The 17581-nt window shown below is 51.1% G+C and overlaps 1 protein-coding gene across 9 annotated transcripts in view; it reads right to left on the bottom strand.

Annotated features, from left to right (window-relative positions):
• Positions 1-12560, bottom strand: part of RHBDF1 (rhomboid 5 homolog 1) — a 34341-nt gene extending 21781 nt beyond the window's left edge. For 2 of the 9 annotated variants that reach the window (XM_048961246.1, XM_048961247.1), the window contains exon 1: positions 7010-9552. In XM_048961246.1, coding sequence (XP_048817203.1) covers positions 7010-7080 — 71 coding nt within the window. In that variant the 5' untranslated portion in view covers positions 7081-9552. The other 7 variants (XM_048961253.1, XM_048961250.1, XM_048961254.1 and 4 more) reach the window with 7 other exon arrangements.
• Between the last annotated feature and the right edge of the window lie 5021 nt (positions 12561-17581).

Below are 17581 nucleotides of genomic sequence, written 5' to 3'. Positions count from 1 at the left end.
CAACAAAAGGTCACAATTCCTTACTTTGCTCCATTTATAGCTGCAGAGGTGCCTAAAAGCATCTGTTCCAACTTCCTACGTGATACAGATAGCAAGGATATTAGGAGGGCTCCTGCCTGCTCGTGTGCACTTCTGAAAGGGACTTGCTGGTGCCCACACTTGCCCCTTGCCCAAGCACCACCTAAAAGAGCAACAAAGCAAGCAAATACCTCAGTACCAGGCAACGAAACACCGAGTTTCACACTGACCCCATGCCTATTCTCAAGAGATGTTCCAGGATACAGTATCCATGTACTTAATCAGACCAATAGGCTTGATTTCAAAGCTGACTGCATTGACACATATTTCATTTGAATGGTCACATATCCTCAAACAATCCCTACTCTCAGTACTGCCCTAATCAGTGTTTTCAAGACAAGAGACCGCTGAAAGCAGCGGGATAAGATCATGCACCTTATAGCCATGCAAGGTCAGGCCAAGTGTCTGCCTAAACCCAGTATCTCATTACCAGAGGATGCCTGGCAATCAGTACAGAGCACAGGATCACTTGACAGTCATGTCTCCCTGGACAGCCACTACATGAGCTATGAATAACTCAGGGACTTCTTGTGCCAGAGACATCTTTGCATTTAACCATTCTGTTTTCATCTTTATATCCATCCAATGATTTTCCTTCCAGAACCTATCAAACTCCCTTTAGAAACCAATGCAATCTTTGATCGCAGCCTTTTAGAACCCTTAATTGCCTGTGGCAGAGCAGAAACACATGCTGTGCGACGAGCTGTCCTCCTCAGCTTGTCTTTAAACCCGATACTTCCTGTGTTCACTTGATGCCTCAGTTCTTGGGCCAGACGAGCAAATAGTTTTTCCCTGTCCCTCTTCTCCACTCCAATCCTGGCTGTACAGATCTGTTCCAGGCCCTTCCTACCATCCCCTTTGCACACACACTGGGATACCACACTGGGTAGGACAGAAGCTTGGGGATTGTCAGAAACAGCTGGGGGGAGGCAGAAGGGCTCTATACCTGCCTGCACTGCTGGCACATTCACTGTCCTGGCTGCAAGCAGCAAGCTTCTGAGCAGAACGGCAGCAAAGAAGTCAGGATCCTCGATGTGCTCTCCAGACAGCAGCCAGGGAGGCAGCAGAATTGCTGTGGGCCCAGCTAGCAGGGGGAAGGCAGGGAGTGCGAGGAGAAGCGGAGCAGCAGGGTGTCAGCCTCAGTGCTGCCAATAACATCATCTAGCATGGATCAGACCCAACTAGTTACAAGGATTATCTCAAACACCAGGCGCAAGCCAGACCTTTAAAACAAGCCAGATGGAGGGCTGAGGGCAGGCAGGGATGGAGAAGGCAAAGCAGGCTCTGTGTGCCAGGGGAAAGCTGTTGAGGAACCAGCACCACCCAGGCTTTGGCTGAGACCTGCATTACATCCCACACTAAGAAACCCCCTCGGAAATAAAGCAAGAGCATCAACCCTGTCCTGGTGCGGATCTCTCCTGCTTTCCTCACCAGTGAGCTCGGAGGAGATGCTGCGAGGCTTTACAGAGCTGCTGCCCAAGGGCAGATTTTACCTGGTGAGCCTCAAGGTGTTCCACCAGCACAAAACTAACCGTACCCAAAAGTAAATTACTTCTTGTTGATCTGACATTGCAAAGAGGCTCAGAATTGCAGATAAGCTGTGAGCAACCTGAGACAGGAAGGGTAGGACCTGCCTGTTCAGTGATGGCTCACCGTGATATCAGCTTAGCTGAAACCCCAAACCAGGCGTGAGTCTTTGTCACCTGCCTCCCAAAACACCTCCCGTCTAAAACAGCTTTCACATAGGCTCCAATGGAACCACACACCATATCCCTCCCAGAAATATATGCTGTCACTATGCACTGACCCACTGGTAGCTCTGACAAATGCCCTCAGGGGGTCAGAAAAACAGGTGAATTTATCCTGAGATGCTGTGGGGACAAGCTAACAACACAGCCTACAGAACAACCAGGGACCAGGAAGCATCTGTAATCATGGGACATAAAGCAAGGGACAACTCGTGCTGATGTCAAACCCTGAGAGCAGGAGGACAGCCTGCCCCACCTCGCCCCAGCTCAGAGCACTATCCAGAGGCAATGGCAGGAGCTCAAACAAAAGGTATATGCTTGAGCAGATGGCTCTAAAAGCAGACTGTGCAAAGAGCACAAGCGCTACTACTGAGATGCTGCAGAGAGAATCGGCAAGGCAGGCTGAATGCAGAAGTCACGGTTCTTTAATTTCTGTGGCTACACAAGCAACCAAGCCAGCACTGAGGGATCTCACTTCGAACCACTTAATGTAATTAGCTGAGAAATACCAGTGGAAACTTCCTGTCTTGGAAGACACCAGGCAGAACCATAGACAGGAAATACGAAGCTGCATTAGAAAAAAAAAGAAGGGGAAAAAAAAAAGAAGGTTTTGGATTTCATGCAAAGCCCTGCAGGCTGATACCGGTATGAAGAGATGCAAGGAGTGCAAAGCTTCACCTGGGAACCAGGGATCTTGGAGAAGTTCAGCTACGCAGAGCCAGAGGGTCTTAAACACAGGCTGTAAGAACATCTACCAGTGCGGTGCAAATGGCTGTGAGCCAATCCCATGGCCATGAAAGCAGATCCGAGGTCCCTCTGAGCAACTCCTTTCCCTGATTTTCAGAAGACAGGGATCACGATGGAAACCAACTAAAAATGTGCTCCTATGGGCTTCCAAAGAAGCTCTGCGTAGGACATGAGGGGCACGCAGCTCTGATGCCCTCATATGGAAGAGGTGAAAAAAGCTCAAAAAGCTCTCCTGATTTCTGCTAGTGCCTCCTGGATCTGTAGCTGCACTTCTCCATAAACAGGTTAGAAGATGACTCCAGCTGCAGTCTGCTAACATTCCCAAGGCAGCAGGCTCTCATCTTCCAGGTCCTTTAGTTCCAGCAGACAAAAGGCAGAGCAGGAGTCAGTACACAGAAGTAAACACTAAAATTCCAGCTCTGAAGACACCACAGCCACTAGGAGAAGCGAGCCAACAGCAGCAGTGTCACCAGGTGCTGTGCTGTCCCCTTCTTGTTCTGGCACAGCCACTCCTGCAGCTGCCTGGTGCAGAAAACAACCCCTATCACTTGGCAAAGAAATTGGTTTGTTCCAGCCCAGGCTCCTTCCCTGCTCCAAGTCACCGCGTGGCTCCATGAAACTTGTGGCAGTGCAAGGAGAGGGGAAGCAGCAGGAGCAGCTGCAGCCAGATGATGGAATCGCTTCTCCAGGCAGCACGGTTTGAAGTGATTGTGAAAACATGGCCCCAAACTCACATTTGCAGCACTGTGGGAAGCTAGCAGTGATCACAAGGGGGAGGTGGTAGGTTCTGCATCTCTTGAGGCCTAAATTATTTTCTCAGTGCAGGTGCTGAGTGCGGCAGGAATTAAGTACTACTGTTTCACCAGAGGCAGAGTGAATTTTTGCTGGAGTCGCTGGACAGGAAAATAACTTCACAGACTTCTCCAGAGCTGACAGCCAAGCCTCACACACGGAGAGCTTCCACAAAAGGGCTTCCAAACTTCCCCTGTTAACCAAAGGCCAGCAGCACCAGCAAGAGCAGCCAAGTACAGCAGACTGGGCAGAAGCACCACCTTTCCCTTTCTCCTACAGCATGTGTGTCCCAGATGACAGAATGACACTCATGGCACTATGCAGCATGTGCCCCCGAGCCCAGACATAGTCCAGATAGTGAGCAGCAGGCACTCAGCTCCAACTCTGAAAGTAAACCCAACACAGAGCCATCCACAGCCTTCCCTGAAACCAGCAAGGGGAGCAGCAGGCATAAAACACAACCAACACAGAGGAGGGAGCAGCAGGAAGCTTTCTGGAAGCACTCTGGTGTCTTCATCCTGTTTGTGTTTCTCCATGAACACACCCTGCAGCTTTGCATGGCACGGTATGTGATAGCCACGTTCCTGCTGCCACATCCTCATGCCTCGCTCAGAGCACGCCGCTTATGGGCTGCACCTGGGCAAGGGCTGATAGCAAAAGTGCCTCATAGCTCCAGCAACAGCACACTGAGCACTGCAGCTGAGCAGCACCTCCCTCCCCTGGTGAATGACCACTGCCTGATCCTCCAAACGGAGCTGGCTTTTACCTAGATCCACCACCAGCCCCCAGGCAGCTCACACATCTCTGTATGCTTGCACAGGACATCACACTGCTGCTGGTCCGGTGCCACACTGCCTGCAGCCAGACTGGATAACAGCATAATCACATGAACAACCCAAGCATTAACAAATCCAATTATAAATAACCGACTGCCAACACTGGAAGTTCATGCAGAAGAAGGTTCACCTAAACAAGCCTTGTTCTTGCAGCCTTCCCAAAGGTGCCTAGGCTGAGGCAGTAGAGCCCTGGGTTCCCCAGCAGCAGCACAGCAGGCTCCTGGGACTGTGTTCTTCGGCGTCACTGGAGCTCACCAAAACAAAGAAGCAGGAAAGAGTCATCACCGAAACTATTTTAGTACATATTTAACTCACTGCAAAAGCTCACTGGGACTCCAGAAGACACGGCACTGGTTTGCATTGGTAGCACAAGGGATGCACAGCTGGGCTCACCAACTGGTACCATGGGCACTGCCTCGATGATGTGGTAAGGTAAGGTTCAAAAATGGTTTTGTCAGCACAGCCATAATCCCACATTAGAAAGTAAAAGACAACAACAACAACAAAATCCTACCTCTGTATTTTAAAAAAGGTATCCTTTTTCATTGAAATTCTGCATTTGTAGCTTTGATTTTCTAGCAGCCTGCACATTCATTACAAGAACTGCAATTCAGAACACAAGGAAAGCTAAGAACAAGGCACCAGAATGCATTTCAAGGCAGAGAGACTGCTGGCTCTGGCTGCTTTTGGAATAGCTGCTGCCCATGCACCAACTTCAGCATTAAAAGCAGCTAAGAATCACAATTTGTTGCACTAAATAAAAATATCTCGCTGGCAAATGAGATCAAAACTGCCGCAGATGGATGACAACATTTCCTATGGAAAGTTACATAGATCCACGGTGAATGGCAATCTAAAAAAAATTCTTAGAGGAAATAACAAACACAGACGCCACTAGAAGACATTGTGTATTTGGGAGGGATGGAAGCAGCAGCATTTGAGCCATTCAGGCTACTTTTTTTACACGTTCCTTTGAAATGCAGTGCATCCTCACTCAGCATCACACATCTGCTTTCTCCAACGTGACAGGAGTTCTGTTCCCCTGAGTACAACTAAAAGAGTAGGCCCACACACTCCAGCAATGCCACAGCAGCGAGGACTGCTCCTCTTGCAAAAGGAGACGCTCCTGTTGCTCCAATTTCTACTCTTGCTGGAGCTCAACAGCTGGCCACCCATCTTCTCTTTCCTTGTCTAATGGAAAAGCAGTTGTGGGAAGAGCTCATCTTGCTCTGCAGGTGTGCGTTCATGTAAATTCATGCGTGCCCCATGCTCCAACTCACAGCATGAAGAAAAATGATCAACATTCTAACTTTGTTTCAGAAAGAAGAAAAATAGTGAAACATTTTTACAATGTAATGTCCAGCCTGAGTGAAAGGCAGTCCTGCCTCACTGCTCCCTCTGAGCTTGCAGTCCCAGGGCAGCCAGTGAAAGGGAAGGCATGCTCACACCTTTTGGCAAAGCAGTTTGGAGCCAGCTGTCTTCTGCAGCTCACTTTAAAGTACTGATCTTGCATTCAGGTGAGGGAGAAACATATCTCCCATCTGCCAATTGCTACGGGGCAACAACACCCGAAACATGGAAGCTGTCTTCACCAACCCCAGACATCTGAGTCCCCAAGGTTTTAAAATTCAAGCTGCTACAACCTGCACGAAGTTAAAGCTGAGTGAGCGCCAGACCTGCAGAACAGTAAAAGCAGCATCTTGTGCAGCTTCAGGATGATCTCATCCAGATTAAAAGGAAAACCTTCCAAGCAGACATTGCTGCTGACCGGCAGAGCAAGGGGCTGCCTTGCAGCGAAGTGGAAACAGGAAGGGGAGGAGGCAGCGAGGTAGGCTACCCAGAAAAGGCATGATCAGGCATGCCGTCCGATCTCTTCTCCCCTGGGAAGACTTTTGCAACACACTGCTGAGATCACAAAGAAGTTAAACTTCCTTTAATGATCACTGTTTTAGAGCTGCTGATTACTAAGCCCCAGAACCTCAGAGTGCCCTCATGTACTGCTCAGGTCTATACTGCAGTAGGTCCAACGTTTCTGCAGCACGCACAAAAGTTTGAAACACACGGTGCATCTGTAGAGCTGAAGAACAAGCCCAAAGGAAATTTCAGCACACGCAAGCCTTATGTCAATTTGGCATTTACTGTCCCTACTGCAAACAGAGCACACAACCAATAAACTTGCACTACATAACATCTGGGGACTCAACAGCTGAGGTTGATACGAAGAATAAACTCCGCTTTCACCATGCAGCAAACAGCCACTGTTTGTTATTCGTAAGGATTTGACCAGAGTTTGGTGAAAAAACTCTTCCACCGATTTGTTCTTTGTGGTATCATCTCGACACTTGGGGGTTTTTTTGTATTTTTTGTGGGGTTTTTTTGTTCATTTTTTTAAAACCACTTCCTCATTCCTAGAGCAGCATGGATTGCTGCAAGTATTGAAGCATCAGGGATGTGATCTTAAGCGGGCTCCCACTAGTCCTGGTCAGCAGCCAAATGAAGCAGAACCAAAAAGCCCCTAAAGTTCAGCTAACAGGACATGACAACACGTAACCTCAACACCAACACACCGTGCACCAACTCCACCAGCTACTGTCTCACTGTTAGAGCTGCCCCAGCCCTTCCCGATGGCACTGCCTGCAACCAGAGGGAGGGCTGACAGACAAGGCAAACCCTGCCCTGCCCTCCCTGTGCTGAGTGAGGGGTTCTGCATCTCAGAGCAAGTTGTGAGCCACACACCGAATCTGTTCAGGGCTCTTCAGGGACACAGGAACACAACCATGGGAAATGGTGCCTGATAAATCCACTCACTTCCAAGGTGAAATCTCTCCTCTTGCTTCCCTCGTCCCTGGGGGTCTGACTGCTGCCAAGGCTGGGAACATCCTTCCTGAACACTCTTCTGTCACTTGCACGGCGGGTGCTGACCTGTGAGAGGAGTTACTGGACACTAACAGACTGAGCAATAAGTCCTAACATCCATTCAATCTATAGTTCTACTTTCCAGGCGCACCAGGACATTTTACCCATGAGCCAGACACAGTAATTGCCATTAAATCCAGGTTGCAGCCCCCACAACGCAAGTTGTAGCTAGAGAGGATGCAACACAGCTCTGTGAGCTGGCAAGCAATGCACACATTCCATGGGTTACCTAAAACAACAAGTATATACCCAGCAGCAGGGAGGCAACCTTACGGTAACAGTGCCAGATCTGCACAGTTCCTGTCTGCTTCATTCCAACCAGATGATGACAAAGTTACACAAAGGGTCTGGCACCTCTTCAGCTGAAAAGAACCTAATCCACATCTGAGCTCAGAGAAAAAAAGAAAAAAGAAGGAATCCATCCTCAAGTTTTAAGTCCTTCTACTGAAACAGGCCGTACAATGGTGACAGGCAGGTGGCTGCGGGCATTAATAAGCATTGTGTTTGGTCACAAGTAAGGGTGGAACCTCCACAAAGGGTGTACGGTCTCCACACGATGCCAAAGCCTCCACAAAGAACTAAGGAAGAAAGGTAGAAGCCACGAGGATTATGGAAGACAGGTTAAAAGTTCTGGAGATGAAGACACAGAAATGTCCAGCCCATCTCACTCATAGGCAGCAGCCCCAGCAGCACACAGGGTGCTCTGCCAGTCCTGTCGCTGGGTGCACTGAATAGGAAAGGAAAACAACCCAGGACTCCTGCTCATGCTGCCCGTCTCAGACATTCAGCACTAACTGGGCTATGTGCTCACACTGCAGAAAGATCCAATACATTGAATGGAATAAAATCTTTACTATTTATATCTAAGCATGCGGGCTCCGTGCCCGAAATAAACTGTCCTATCATGCTACACTCAGCAGACCCTGCCTGGCTCAGGGCAACATGCTGGGACTTGCTGGCTACTCTCTGGGGCTGGATTCCAGAGGAACAGGACTGATGATCCCAAAAGGAATTCCTATTCCTGCCTCACGCTCAGCTCTCAGCTGCAGCGCTTTCAGTCCCCACTGCAGAAGTGCAACACGCAGTCGGCCAGACCCAGCGACAGGGGCTGCTTCCCTCCATGGGGCATCACCCCCAGGGCCGACCTGGGAAGCCCCAGCTCCAGCCCACAGCCCGGCTGAGGCCCACCCCACACAAAGCAGAGGTGTTGCTCAGCCCTGGGCCACGGCTTTCCCCAGAACCTGAAAAGCCAGTTTGTAGGCAGAGCTCCTCCAAGTGGATTGCTTTTAAAAAAAAAAAAAAAAGGCCTGTCATGGGAAGTCCCAAAGCAGAACGAGTTTTGTGGGAGCTGCTTTCACACTGCCCAGCGTTAACCTCCTTTCATGGGAACACGCTGCAGCGGGCACAGCACTGACACACGGCTGTACCAGAGCTGCTACTGGCAGGAAACTCGGGACAATGAGCTCATGGACAGCAGCAGAGCTTGCTCCCCTCTCCCTGGCCCAAACCAGGTCTTCCATACCCAGCACAGGGATGGCAGAGCCCTTTTGGCCATGGAGAGACCTCAGTAGCAATGAGGATCTCTGTGCAGAGCAGCAGGAGGGGGAGATTCTGTGAGAGGATAGCTGCAACCAACAGATTGGAGGGACAACCAGCAAACAAGCCACAGGGCCTCTTCTGAAGCCCTTTCATCAGAATTTGAAGGAAGGAAGCACCTAAAAGCTCACCTCTTTTTTCCAACTGTATCAACTGATCTAACACAGCTTATCACCTCCTCTCACAAACATTGCATCACAGAGATATGTTGCTTTCCAGCTCTTCTATTTCCACACACAGAGCAAAGACCTGATTCTCCTTCCCAGGGTCCGCTTCCCAATTAGCCCCAAGTGAGCCCTTCTAACCCTGCATTTATTGTCTTTGTATCAGCATTACCACAGCAAAAACATGGTGTTCCCTCCTCGGCCCATGCTTTGTTTCAAAGCGCCTTCAGCTCCCTTCCTCCAGCTTTCGCAGCCTCGTCCCTTCCCATTACGTATAGCTTTTTTTCCTTTACTGCAGAATGCACAGCTTTCTTCCCAGAGGAAATCAGCAGCCAAGGGGACAAAAACAGGAGGAAAAGAACCAACTTCCTGCTTGTTGGAGACATCCCCAACCAACACCACCACAAAGCCAACCTGCGAGAGCACGAGCATTCAGCAGCACGAGCAGTCAGCACCACAGGAAACGTTCCACTGGGCAACCTTCATCTGTGCCCCTGCCATCACTCGAGTTACACGAAAGGAAAGCACAAGACAAAAAGCACTCAGGGGGCCCTTTGGTGCATGCTACAAGCGGGAAAGAGGATGGATGGCTTTCTGACAAGCCCAAAAGGGCTTGGCTCTCAGGGTGCAATTCATACAGCGATTCCCTCGTTTCAGTGAGAAAAAAATCAACGTGGGACTGAATGTGGAGGAAAACTCACAGAAGCCACGAAACCCGCTCAGCTCATGAGGCAGCTGCCCAACGACCAGTGCCAGTACCAGGGGAGCAGTGGGTGGGAACACATGGCTAGATGGGGCTGGAAGGGCCTTTCAAGCATGGACCTGGCTCAACTGAAGCGAGCCATGAACACGCTCCTTCCCCTGCAGCCAAACTCGCCGGGGTCGCCAGGGTCACCGGGTCCCCGCATCACCACTGACGACCCTGTCACTCCCGGTCCTAAAGGCTGAACGGGTCCCGCGCCGCTGCTCCTGCCCTTGGCCGGACTCCGAGAGGTGACGGGACCGGGCTGCCCATGCGGCACCGGACGAAGATCCGCAGCAGTCCGAGGCCGACAGCTGCACCCGAAGACGCCTCGGTGCCCGTTTGAGAGGCGCCGGCCGAGAGCTGAGGACGAGATGCCCAGCCGCAGCGCTCGGGACAGCGCTCGGAGCCGGCACCTGCGCGCCGCACCGCGGAGCTTTCTCCCGCCGGCGTTCCTCCGCCGGGCGGCCGCAGCTCGGGACGCACGGAGCCCGGGGGAAGTCGGGGGGGAGTCCGGGGGTGCCCGCGGGACCGGGCCGGGCGGTGCCGCCAGCAGGGGGCTGCCGAGCCGCGGCGGAGGCGGCGGGGCCGCGGAGCGGGACGGAGCCCGCGACTCACGTGCGCAGCGGGGCCGGGGCAGCGCCCCTCGCCCGGCGCCCCCCGCCCCGCCGCCCCCCTACCCCGCACTCACCGGGAAGGCGGGGAAGCGCCTCGGCGAGCCGCCGGACTCGGGCCGCCCCAGTGCGGCTAAGGGGCCGCCGCCGCGGAGCACGGCCCGAGCAGGGCGCGGAGACTCCTCCCCCGTGCCAGGGGCCGGCCGGCCGGGCACGCCATTCACAGCTGCGGCATGCAAATGGCCGCTGGGCGCCGCGCCGGGCTCAGCGGTGCGCGCCCCGCCGAGGAGCTGCGAGCGCCCGGGGCCGCGGGGCGCATCCCGCCGAGCCGCCGCCTGACTCACGGCGCTGGAATGCGCCGCGCCGGGCGGAAGCGGCCGGTCCTCGGCCCCCGCCCGCGGCCCCCGAAGCGCGGAGGCCGCCCCCCCCCTCCTCCCTCCCGCTCCCCATCTCGCGCCGCCGCTGCCGGTTGCGGGCCGGGCTGCGGCTCGGAGCCCCTCGTGGGTTCCGCCTCGGACGGCAGGCTGTACCCCCCGCCGGCGCCGAGCTGAGCTGCGCGGAACCGCGGTCCCGTTACTTCCGAGCCTTTGGCTGCTCCGGAGCTGCTTTCTCCTGAGCAGCTGTGCCCGGGGTGTGCGGAGTTGATCCCCGACGGGCATTTGCAGAGCCCAAAATCAGGAGTTGGGCAGTTTGCATTGCCGGCCCTGTGTTGGCGGAAGGGACCGGCAGCTTTCGGACCGCAGCCGGCCCTCGGGGTCCCACCGCCACTCCCAGGAGCCTTCGAGGCTTCCCCAGCACAGGTGTATGCTGCCGGCCCCTAGAGCAGCTGGACTGGCTGCGCTGCTCTCAGCTCCCTCGCTCTTTCTTGCCATTGCACTGTCCCTGACCACCCTGCCTCATTTTCTTGTCTCTCCTACCCCTCCTTTATTCCTGCGTTTCCCATCAGGTCCTTCACACCTTCTCCTTGTCCAGGGAGGCGGTGGAGTTGTCCCTGGCAGTGTTCAAGAGGCGTCTGAATGAGGAGCTATGAGATGTGGTTTAGTGCTTGTGTTAGCAATGGTAATGGGAGGATGGTCGGACTAGATGATCTTGTAGGTCCTTTCCAACCTTATGATTCTCCCCCAGCCATTTGGTTAGTGTATCATCCCTTCCCCTAGCTGTTTCTTTCCTCCCGGCCCAGCCATCCCCCCTCCTGCAAGGCAGGCTCCATCTCACTGCTCAGCCTCTGTCCTGGGACTGCTGATGATGATTTCTCCATCCAGTCCCTGCAGAGCATTGCTCAGCATGCACAGCTCACACCAAAGTTTGCTAGAGCCCCATCAGACACTCCCGTAAGGCCAGCAGCATGTACATCCACCTTCATCCAATCCCAAAACCACAGCTCCATATGGTTTTTATATCAGAAATCACTGTTGGGAGCATCTTTTGCTATATTGCCATCTCCATCATGCAAGGGTGATGGAGTCAAGTGGGAGGGCTGCGTGCACTGGGAGCTCAGCAGTGCTGCACTCAGCAGTCCCCAGGGAGCCCTTGACAAGGTGAAAACCAAATTGCATGCAGAACCCCAATTGTCCACAGAGCTTCATGAAACTTAACAGTCACAAATCGTTTTCATATGTTTTCACCACACAAACAAGGAGAAGGAGTGCATGGTAACATAAGAGAGATGAACTTGCAGGCCCCTCGGAAGGAATGCACTGGAGGCAGAGCTGCTCTGACCCACCCCTGCTCTCAGCCTCCTGCCAACAGTGGGTGTGTTTTGTGAGGAAAACAAAGTTCTTGCACTGAAACGTGATTTTTCACTCTTATACAACACCACTGCAGCACTCCTCACACCACTCCAAGCTAAGGTGTTCCTCCTTCAGTGCACTGTATCTTATCAGCCCAAAACACACGGAATGAGGTGACTTAAAGCCAGATTCTGGCAGCAACAATCAGCCTGTGGTCATGACATGAGGCATGTCCATAGGATGTGTGGGCATGGAAGAGGCTCCATGGGGCAGTGGTCACAAACACTGCTCTCAGACATGGGGTTTGGGTGGTCCTGTTTGGGTTCAGGAGTTATCAGTGTATTTTCATCTCTGTTCATTGAGTGTCACTCCCCAAGAAGGACTTAGGAGGTTCCCCTCCATACCTGGTACATGATGGGGTAGGTTGGCCCCAAGATGCAGGGCTGTACTACATCCCTCTCCAGGAGGGAGGGTAGTTCCCTCTGCACTGGGATGGGATATCAGGTGTTTGCCTCCAGCAACGTTTCACAGGAATAAATCAATCGGAGTCAATATGAGCCCAAGGCTGGTCGTACTCACCCTGACCAGAAGAGCTTCCCAGATGCAAATGTACTTCTGAAGAGGACAAAAAATGCCTTCTGTGTTTGCTATTTGAGTCCTTGGTTTCCTTATCTGAAAGAAAAAGAGATCTCCTGAAAATAAAGAGGAGTATTTGGTCTTTTTCTAAAAAAGGAAATGCCCAGCCTAGGTCTCAGCCAGCAAAGGGGAGATGATTTGCCTGACTCAGTATCCAAGGGGCTGCTGCGGGAAGGAATGTTACAGGGAGAGATTGCAAGGAGTGCTTCTGTTTCAAATGGTGCCTCTGAGGACCAGCTGAGGGACAGCACTCTTCTGGTGCTGGTTACATCAACATGAACATGTGATTACATGATTTGGCCTCATCCTTCTCTGCTGAAAACTGGCATTTCCTGTCTTCTGATTAAAATCCATGAGAAACTGTGCTCCTGCCACAGAACGTGGCTGAACTGCTCATGACAGCCACAGCCCTCTTGGTTGGCGCATTGCAGAGCCACGCAGTGCTCAGAGCCAGCGCAGTCCCTTTTCCATCACCTTTCTGTAGCCTGTGTGTGCTGCCCAGCAGCTCTATGAGGACAGCTGGGACACATCAGGAGCACAGAGGTCTATTTTTATCTGTATCACTTGTTATCTAGACAGATGGTTTGATTTTGACCTGCTTTATTCAGTGTTTGGGCCAAAAAAGTATCCCAGTATACGGCAAGCACAGCTGAGAGCATCGGGTTGCAACCTTCAAGGGGAAAACAGGGCTCCCCTGGCCCCCTGGAAGCACACCAGCTTCACAGTGCCTCCTGTGCTGACATGAAGCTGCAGCACAGCCCTGGCAGCTGGCCTAGCACGGAGGGAAGAGGTCCAGAACAGCCTGGGATTTCTCACGGGGAGGATTAATAACATAGAAACCCAAGCAAAGTCCCATGGACTTTCAAACGCAGGTGGCCTGGTCAGGAGCCAGAGAGGGAACTGCCAGGAGCTTGAGGATGGGGATTCCCCTTGGAGAATGCTTTGCCATGGCAGTTCTGAGGCCGCATGCAGCCCCTTGTCAGGATCCTGGGCACCCACGTCAGGTTGGATTTTCAACTCGAGCCAGGAAGGTTTTTGCTTTTGTCCCCCATGCACTGCGAAGATCCCATGGCCAGCACAAGTGGGATCTGCTCACCAGGGCTGCTGCAGAAATTGTCCCCTGCTCATCCTTGCTACATGCGTGTGCAGCTGCTTTCTGCCACAGCCTCACACTGGGAGCACACTCAGCCTTTGCTCCTTCACCATTACCAAGGATTTAGCAGGTGGTTGGACTAGAGGTGAGAACATAACTTAGGCTCTGGTGACCTGATGGCCAGGGTGTGCTTGGCACTAACAGGCAGAAGAGAAGAAAATGAGACTAATGGGTGATGGCTGACCCAAGTGCCTGCAGCACCTTCCCACCCTTTTCCTGGTACAGGCAGATATGCAACAACAGGGGTTCTGTCTGGCAAAAAAATAATATTGACACTCTTTAGAATGCAAAATAAATACCAGTAAAGGCCAGTAACAAGTAGCTTTGTCACAACTTGAATTTCTTACAATCAATTTACATTAAGTTCAAAACACAAACGTCAGGCTGATGCCTGACCCTCAGGCACAAGCAAATATTGCCAACACCATTATGTTTGATCACGATGTGGCAATGAGGGGCACGGAAGTGGATCCAGCTTGGCAATTTCACACAGCTCACAGAGTGCTGAGGGGCTGAGCTGGCAGGGCTGCGCACAGCAGGGACTGGAGTTGATCCAGGCATGAAGGTCCAGGGAAGAGCCCCCAGAATAAAGCCAAGCCCCACCGTCCTGGAGCAGGACGACTCATTCACATGTGAGGCACGTTTGGTGAGTCCGTGTGGGATGTGGGGAACAAAACCAGGCTTCTCCCTGAAGACAAGGAGGGTGAGGAGGCAAAATGTGGAGAATGTGGGACGCTGGTGGTCTGCCCGACCGCTTACAGCCACAGGAGCTGCTGCCCAGCAGGAGCATGAAGAAATCACATCAAAACTCAACCCAGGCATTTCCTGCCCCAATTAATTGCAATTGATGATTCCTAGCTCTGGCTGTGGGAAATGTGTGTGTTTTCAGTGGCAGAAGGAGGTGGAGGAGTGGAAATAACATAAAACTATGATTTCAGTGCCAGCCCCTACAGAAATATTTATTTTGAACTGCATTTCACCCAGAAAAGCCATTCAGATCAAAAGGGCAATTTTCATTTTGGTCAACCATTGGGGGAATTGGCAAAAATCATATATATAAAAAAGCATGTGTGAGGAAGGCCATTATATCCAAAATATTTAGGAAATACCACTTAGCAAAGTAACTCCCTTCTCCCCAGTTTACCCCACAACAACAAAAAAAGTTTTTAACGTGTGTACATAAAGAGAACATACATATGTGCATGTGTTTCACAATGGGGGAAGAAAAATGTGATGGGGAAAGCAAGATGAAACCCCCAAAATATCTGCTATGCAGCATGAAAGACTCTTATCATTTCCCAATCCACTGCTGGCAAGAGATTAAATCGTACTGCTCCACAATTTTGAAACTAGGCAGGCTTATTCCAGAGGCACACAAGGGCTCTTACAAAGCAGTCAAATACGGAGCAGACTCACTGAGCCCATGATCAAACCTTGCTATCACAATGCCAGGACACAAGAAGCAGAATTCAGATGGCACAAACCACCTCCCAGTTGGAGTTTGAAATGGGGAGCTTCATGTCCAACTTCTGCTGAAGACTTGAGAAGAAGTTCCTCAGCCAAAGCAACAGGGCTTTGTACAAATCCAGTAAATCCTTACAGAAATCTTGACAAATACTTTTGGCATAAGCAAATTGGAGGCAAAATAAGAGGCTGAAATTTCAAAGTGAAATCCTTTTTCCCTATTTCTGCAACACAGCCCAGATCCACCCTTCATCAACAACCAACGTAACCATATCAAAGCTACCAAGATATACTGTAGTGGGTTAGACTTAAGGTGCAATATTTAATGTAAATTCTATTTCAGACAATCCAATTTCAGGGATTCTGGCCTAAACCAATGGATCCCTGTGCTTCCCAGGCAGTAGGAAAAGGTGCAACTGGAAAGGTTTATTGGTACAACTGGAAAGGACCCTTTCCTTGTCCTTTATTAGTTTGGTCTTTCTGCACTAGTCCTCATTTTTCAAGTTGCAATGGGAACCAAAGAAAAAAGGCAGCTAGCTAACCAGGAGGAAGGCAAGTAAGGAATGAGAATTCTTAAGCTGAAAAAGACAATAACAGAGCTGAGTAGAAATCTTGACTCCTACCCAAGACCTCTGCATATATTACATTTTATTATAAACATTTATTTCAAAAAGTCTTCACTTGGAGCAGATGAGCCCAGCGGAGTGATCCCAGTGGAGTGGTTTAGCACCAGCCAGCCTACAATTATCCATGCTGCTTGTTTATCCTCCCCTGACATTCTGGCACACGAAGCATTTTGAAATCATCCGGAGCTTCCTACTGCTCTAGGAGTTGTGAAGCCCCAAAGCCAGTCATTCAGAAAAGTCCCACGTTGCTGTTTGGAATACTTTTGGGTTTATGTGTGACCAAGAGGACTTCTCAGAGCCTTGGCTAAGGCAGAACATCTGCTCCAGAGTCTCCTTTTAATGGGCATGACAATTGTACCAATAAATATGGCCAAAGAGTCAGTTAGGCAGAAAACAAAAAAAATTAGGGCAACCTCCTGCAGGATTTGAAAAAACAAAACAAAACACAGTGAACGTGTCTTCATTGCAGATTGCTACAAAGCCCCAGGATTTCAAGCTGTCCACAAAACATCTGTGCAAAATGTCTGAGTCTTTCAAAAAATAAACCCCAAAACACCAGCGTGTCGACAGAGTCCATTTTTAATGTAACCTACAGAAACATCTGAAAAAATGGGTGGGGAATTGTTTCAGAGAAGGGCAAAGCCTTCCAGACTGCTTCCTTCCAAGATCTCTCAGTGCTGTGGATGAGATGGAGAGCTGTTTTACTGGTACCCAGTGCAATCCCCACAGGGCACGCTCAATTCTCTGGGGAAGGACAAGTTTGCAGCTTCACTAGCCCAATCTCCTGCAGCAGATGGGTTGTGCCCTCCGTGCATCTTTCCAGCAGTGGGGCCTTTCCTGGGTTCTGATGTCTATTTGGATTGCAGCCCTCAGTGCTAGCAAGTGAAAGAAGCTGCTCACTTGTCTCAATCCTATTCTCCCCTGAATAAAGCCTTGCAGGAAAGGGAAGGGATCATTCCATTTCTTAAAGGGCAGCTGACTCCCCTCTAAATGGCCACATTCTTGTCCCACTTGCAGAGTGCAGCTGGTGCCAAACTTGGTCACAAAGACGTATTCACGGCTTTTTCCTTCCTACACATTCAGGAGTTGAAAGCCAGTTTGGTACAAACTCTCCGAAATGACTTATTCAGCAGCTGCTCGCCAGCTTCCTGTTTGCAAAGCAGTGGAGCTGGAGCCAGGGCACGAGCCCATACACTGTGCAGGCTGCCATGGGGAGACCCTGCTCCTCGGACAGCCCTCAGGCCAGACAGCCTGCCAGCCATCACTGGTGGGGCTTGGTTTGGGTACAGGCCCCATCACCACGCTGGATTTTTCACCTTTGCTTTTGGTTTCATCACCAAATTTGCTCTTTCTTGAGGTTGCAGCTCCCTGGGACATGTTCCAGCTGTAATGAGGATCTTTTCAGCAGTAAATAATTCCTGCTGTCTCCAAAGGAATGAAGCAAATACTCAGCCTCAAGCTACTGAGCACTGAGGGCAGCCAGCTCCTACCCTTGCCAATAGCCATGGAAGCTATTATACTCCCTGGGATCAAGAGACTGAATGTCTTGTCTGAAAACCTACAGGAAAACATTATGGGAACAAGGACAAAGCTATCCCTTAGCTCTTAGGTTCATTTATAGCAGGGAGATTAGGCAAAATGGATAAGCTTTGCACAAAGCTTAACAGAGTGCCATCTTTGCACTGGATCCTTCCTGGTACCCACCTACATCACACTTTGGAATTGCAGAGATGCCAGGC

Source organism: Lagopus muta, chromosome 15 (assembly GCF_023343835.1).
Source record: "Lagopus muta isolate bLagMut1 chromosome 15, bLagMut1 primary, whole genome shotgun sequence".
In the NCBI taxonomy this organism is placed as follows: domain Eukaryota; kingdom Metazoa; phylum Chordata; class Aves; order Galliformes; family Phasianidae; genus Lagopus; species Lagopus muta.
This window is presented reverse-complemented; position numbering and strand designations above follow the sequence as displayed.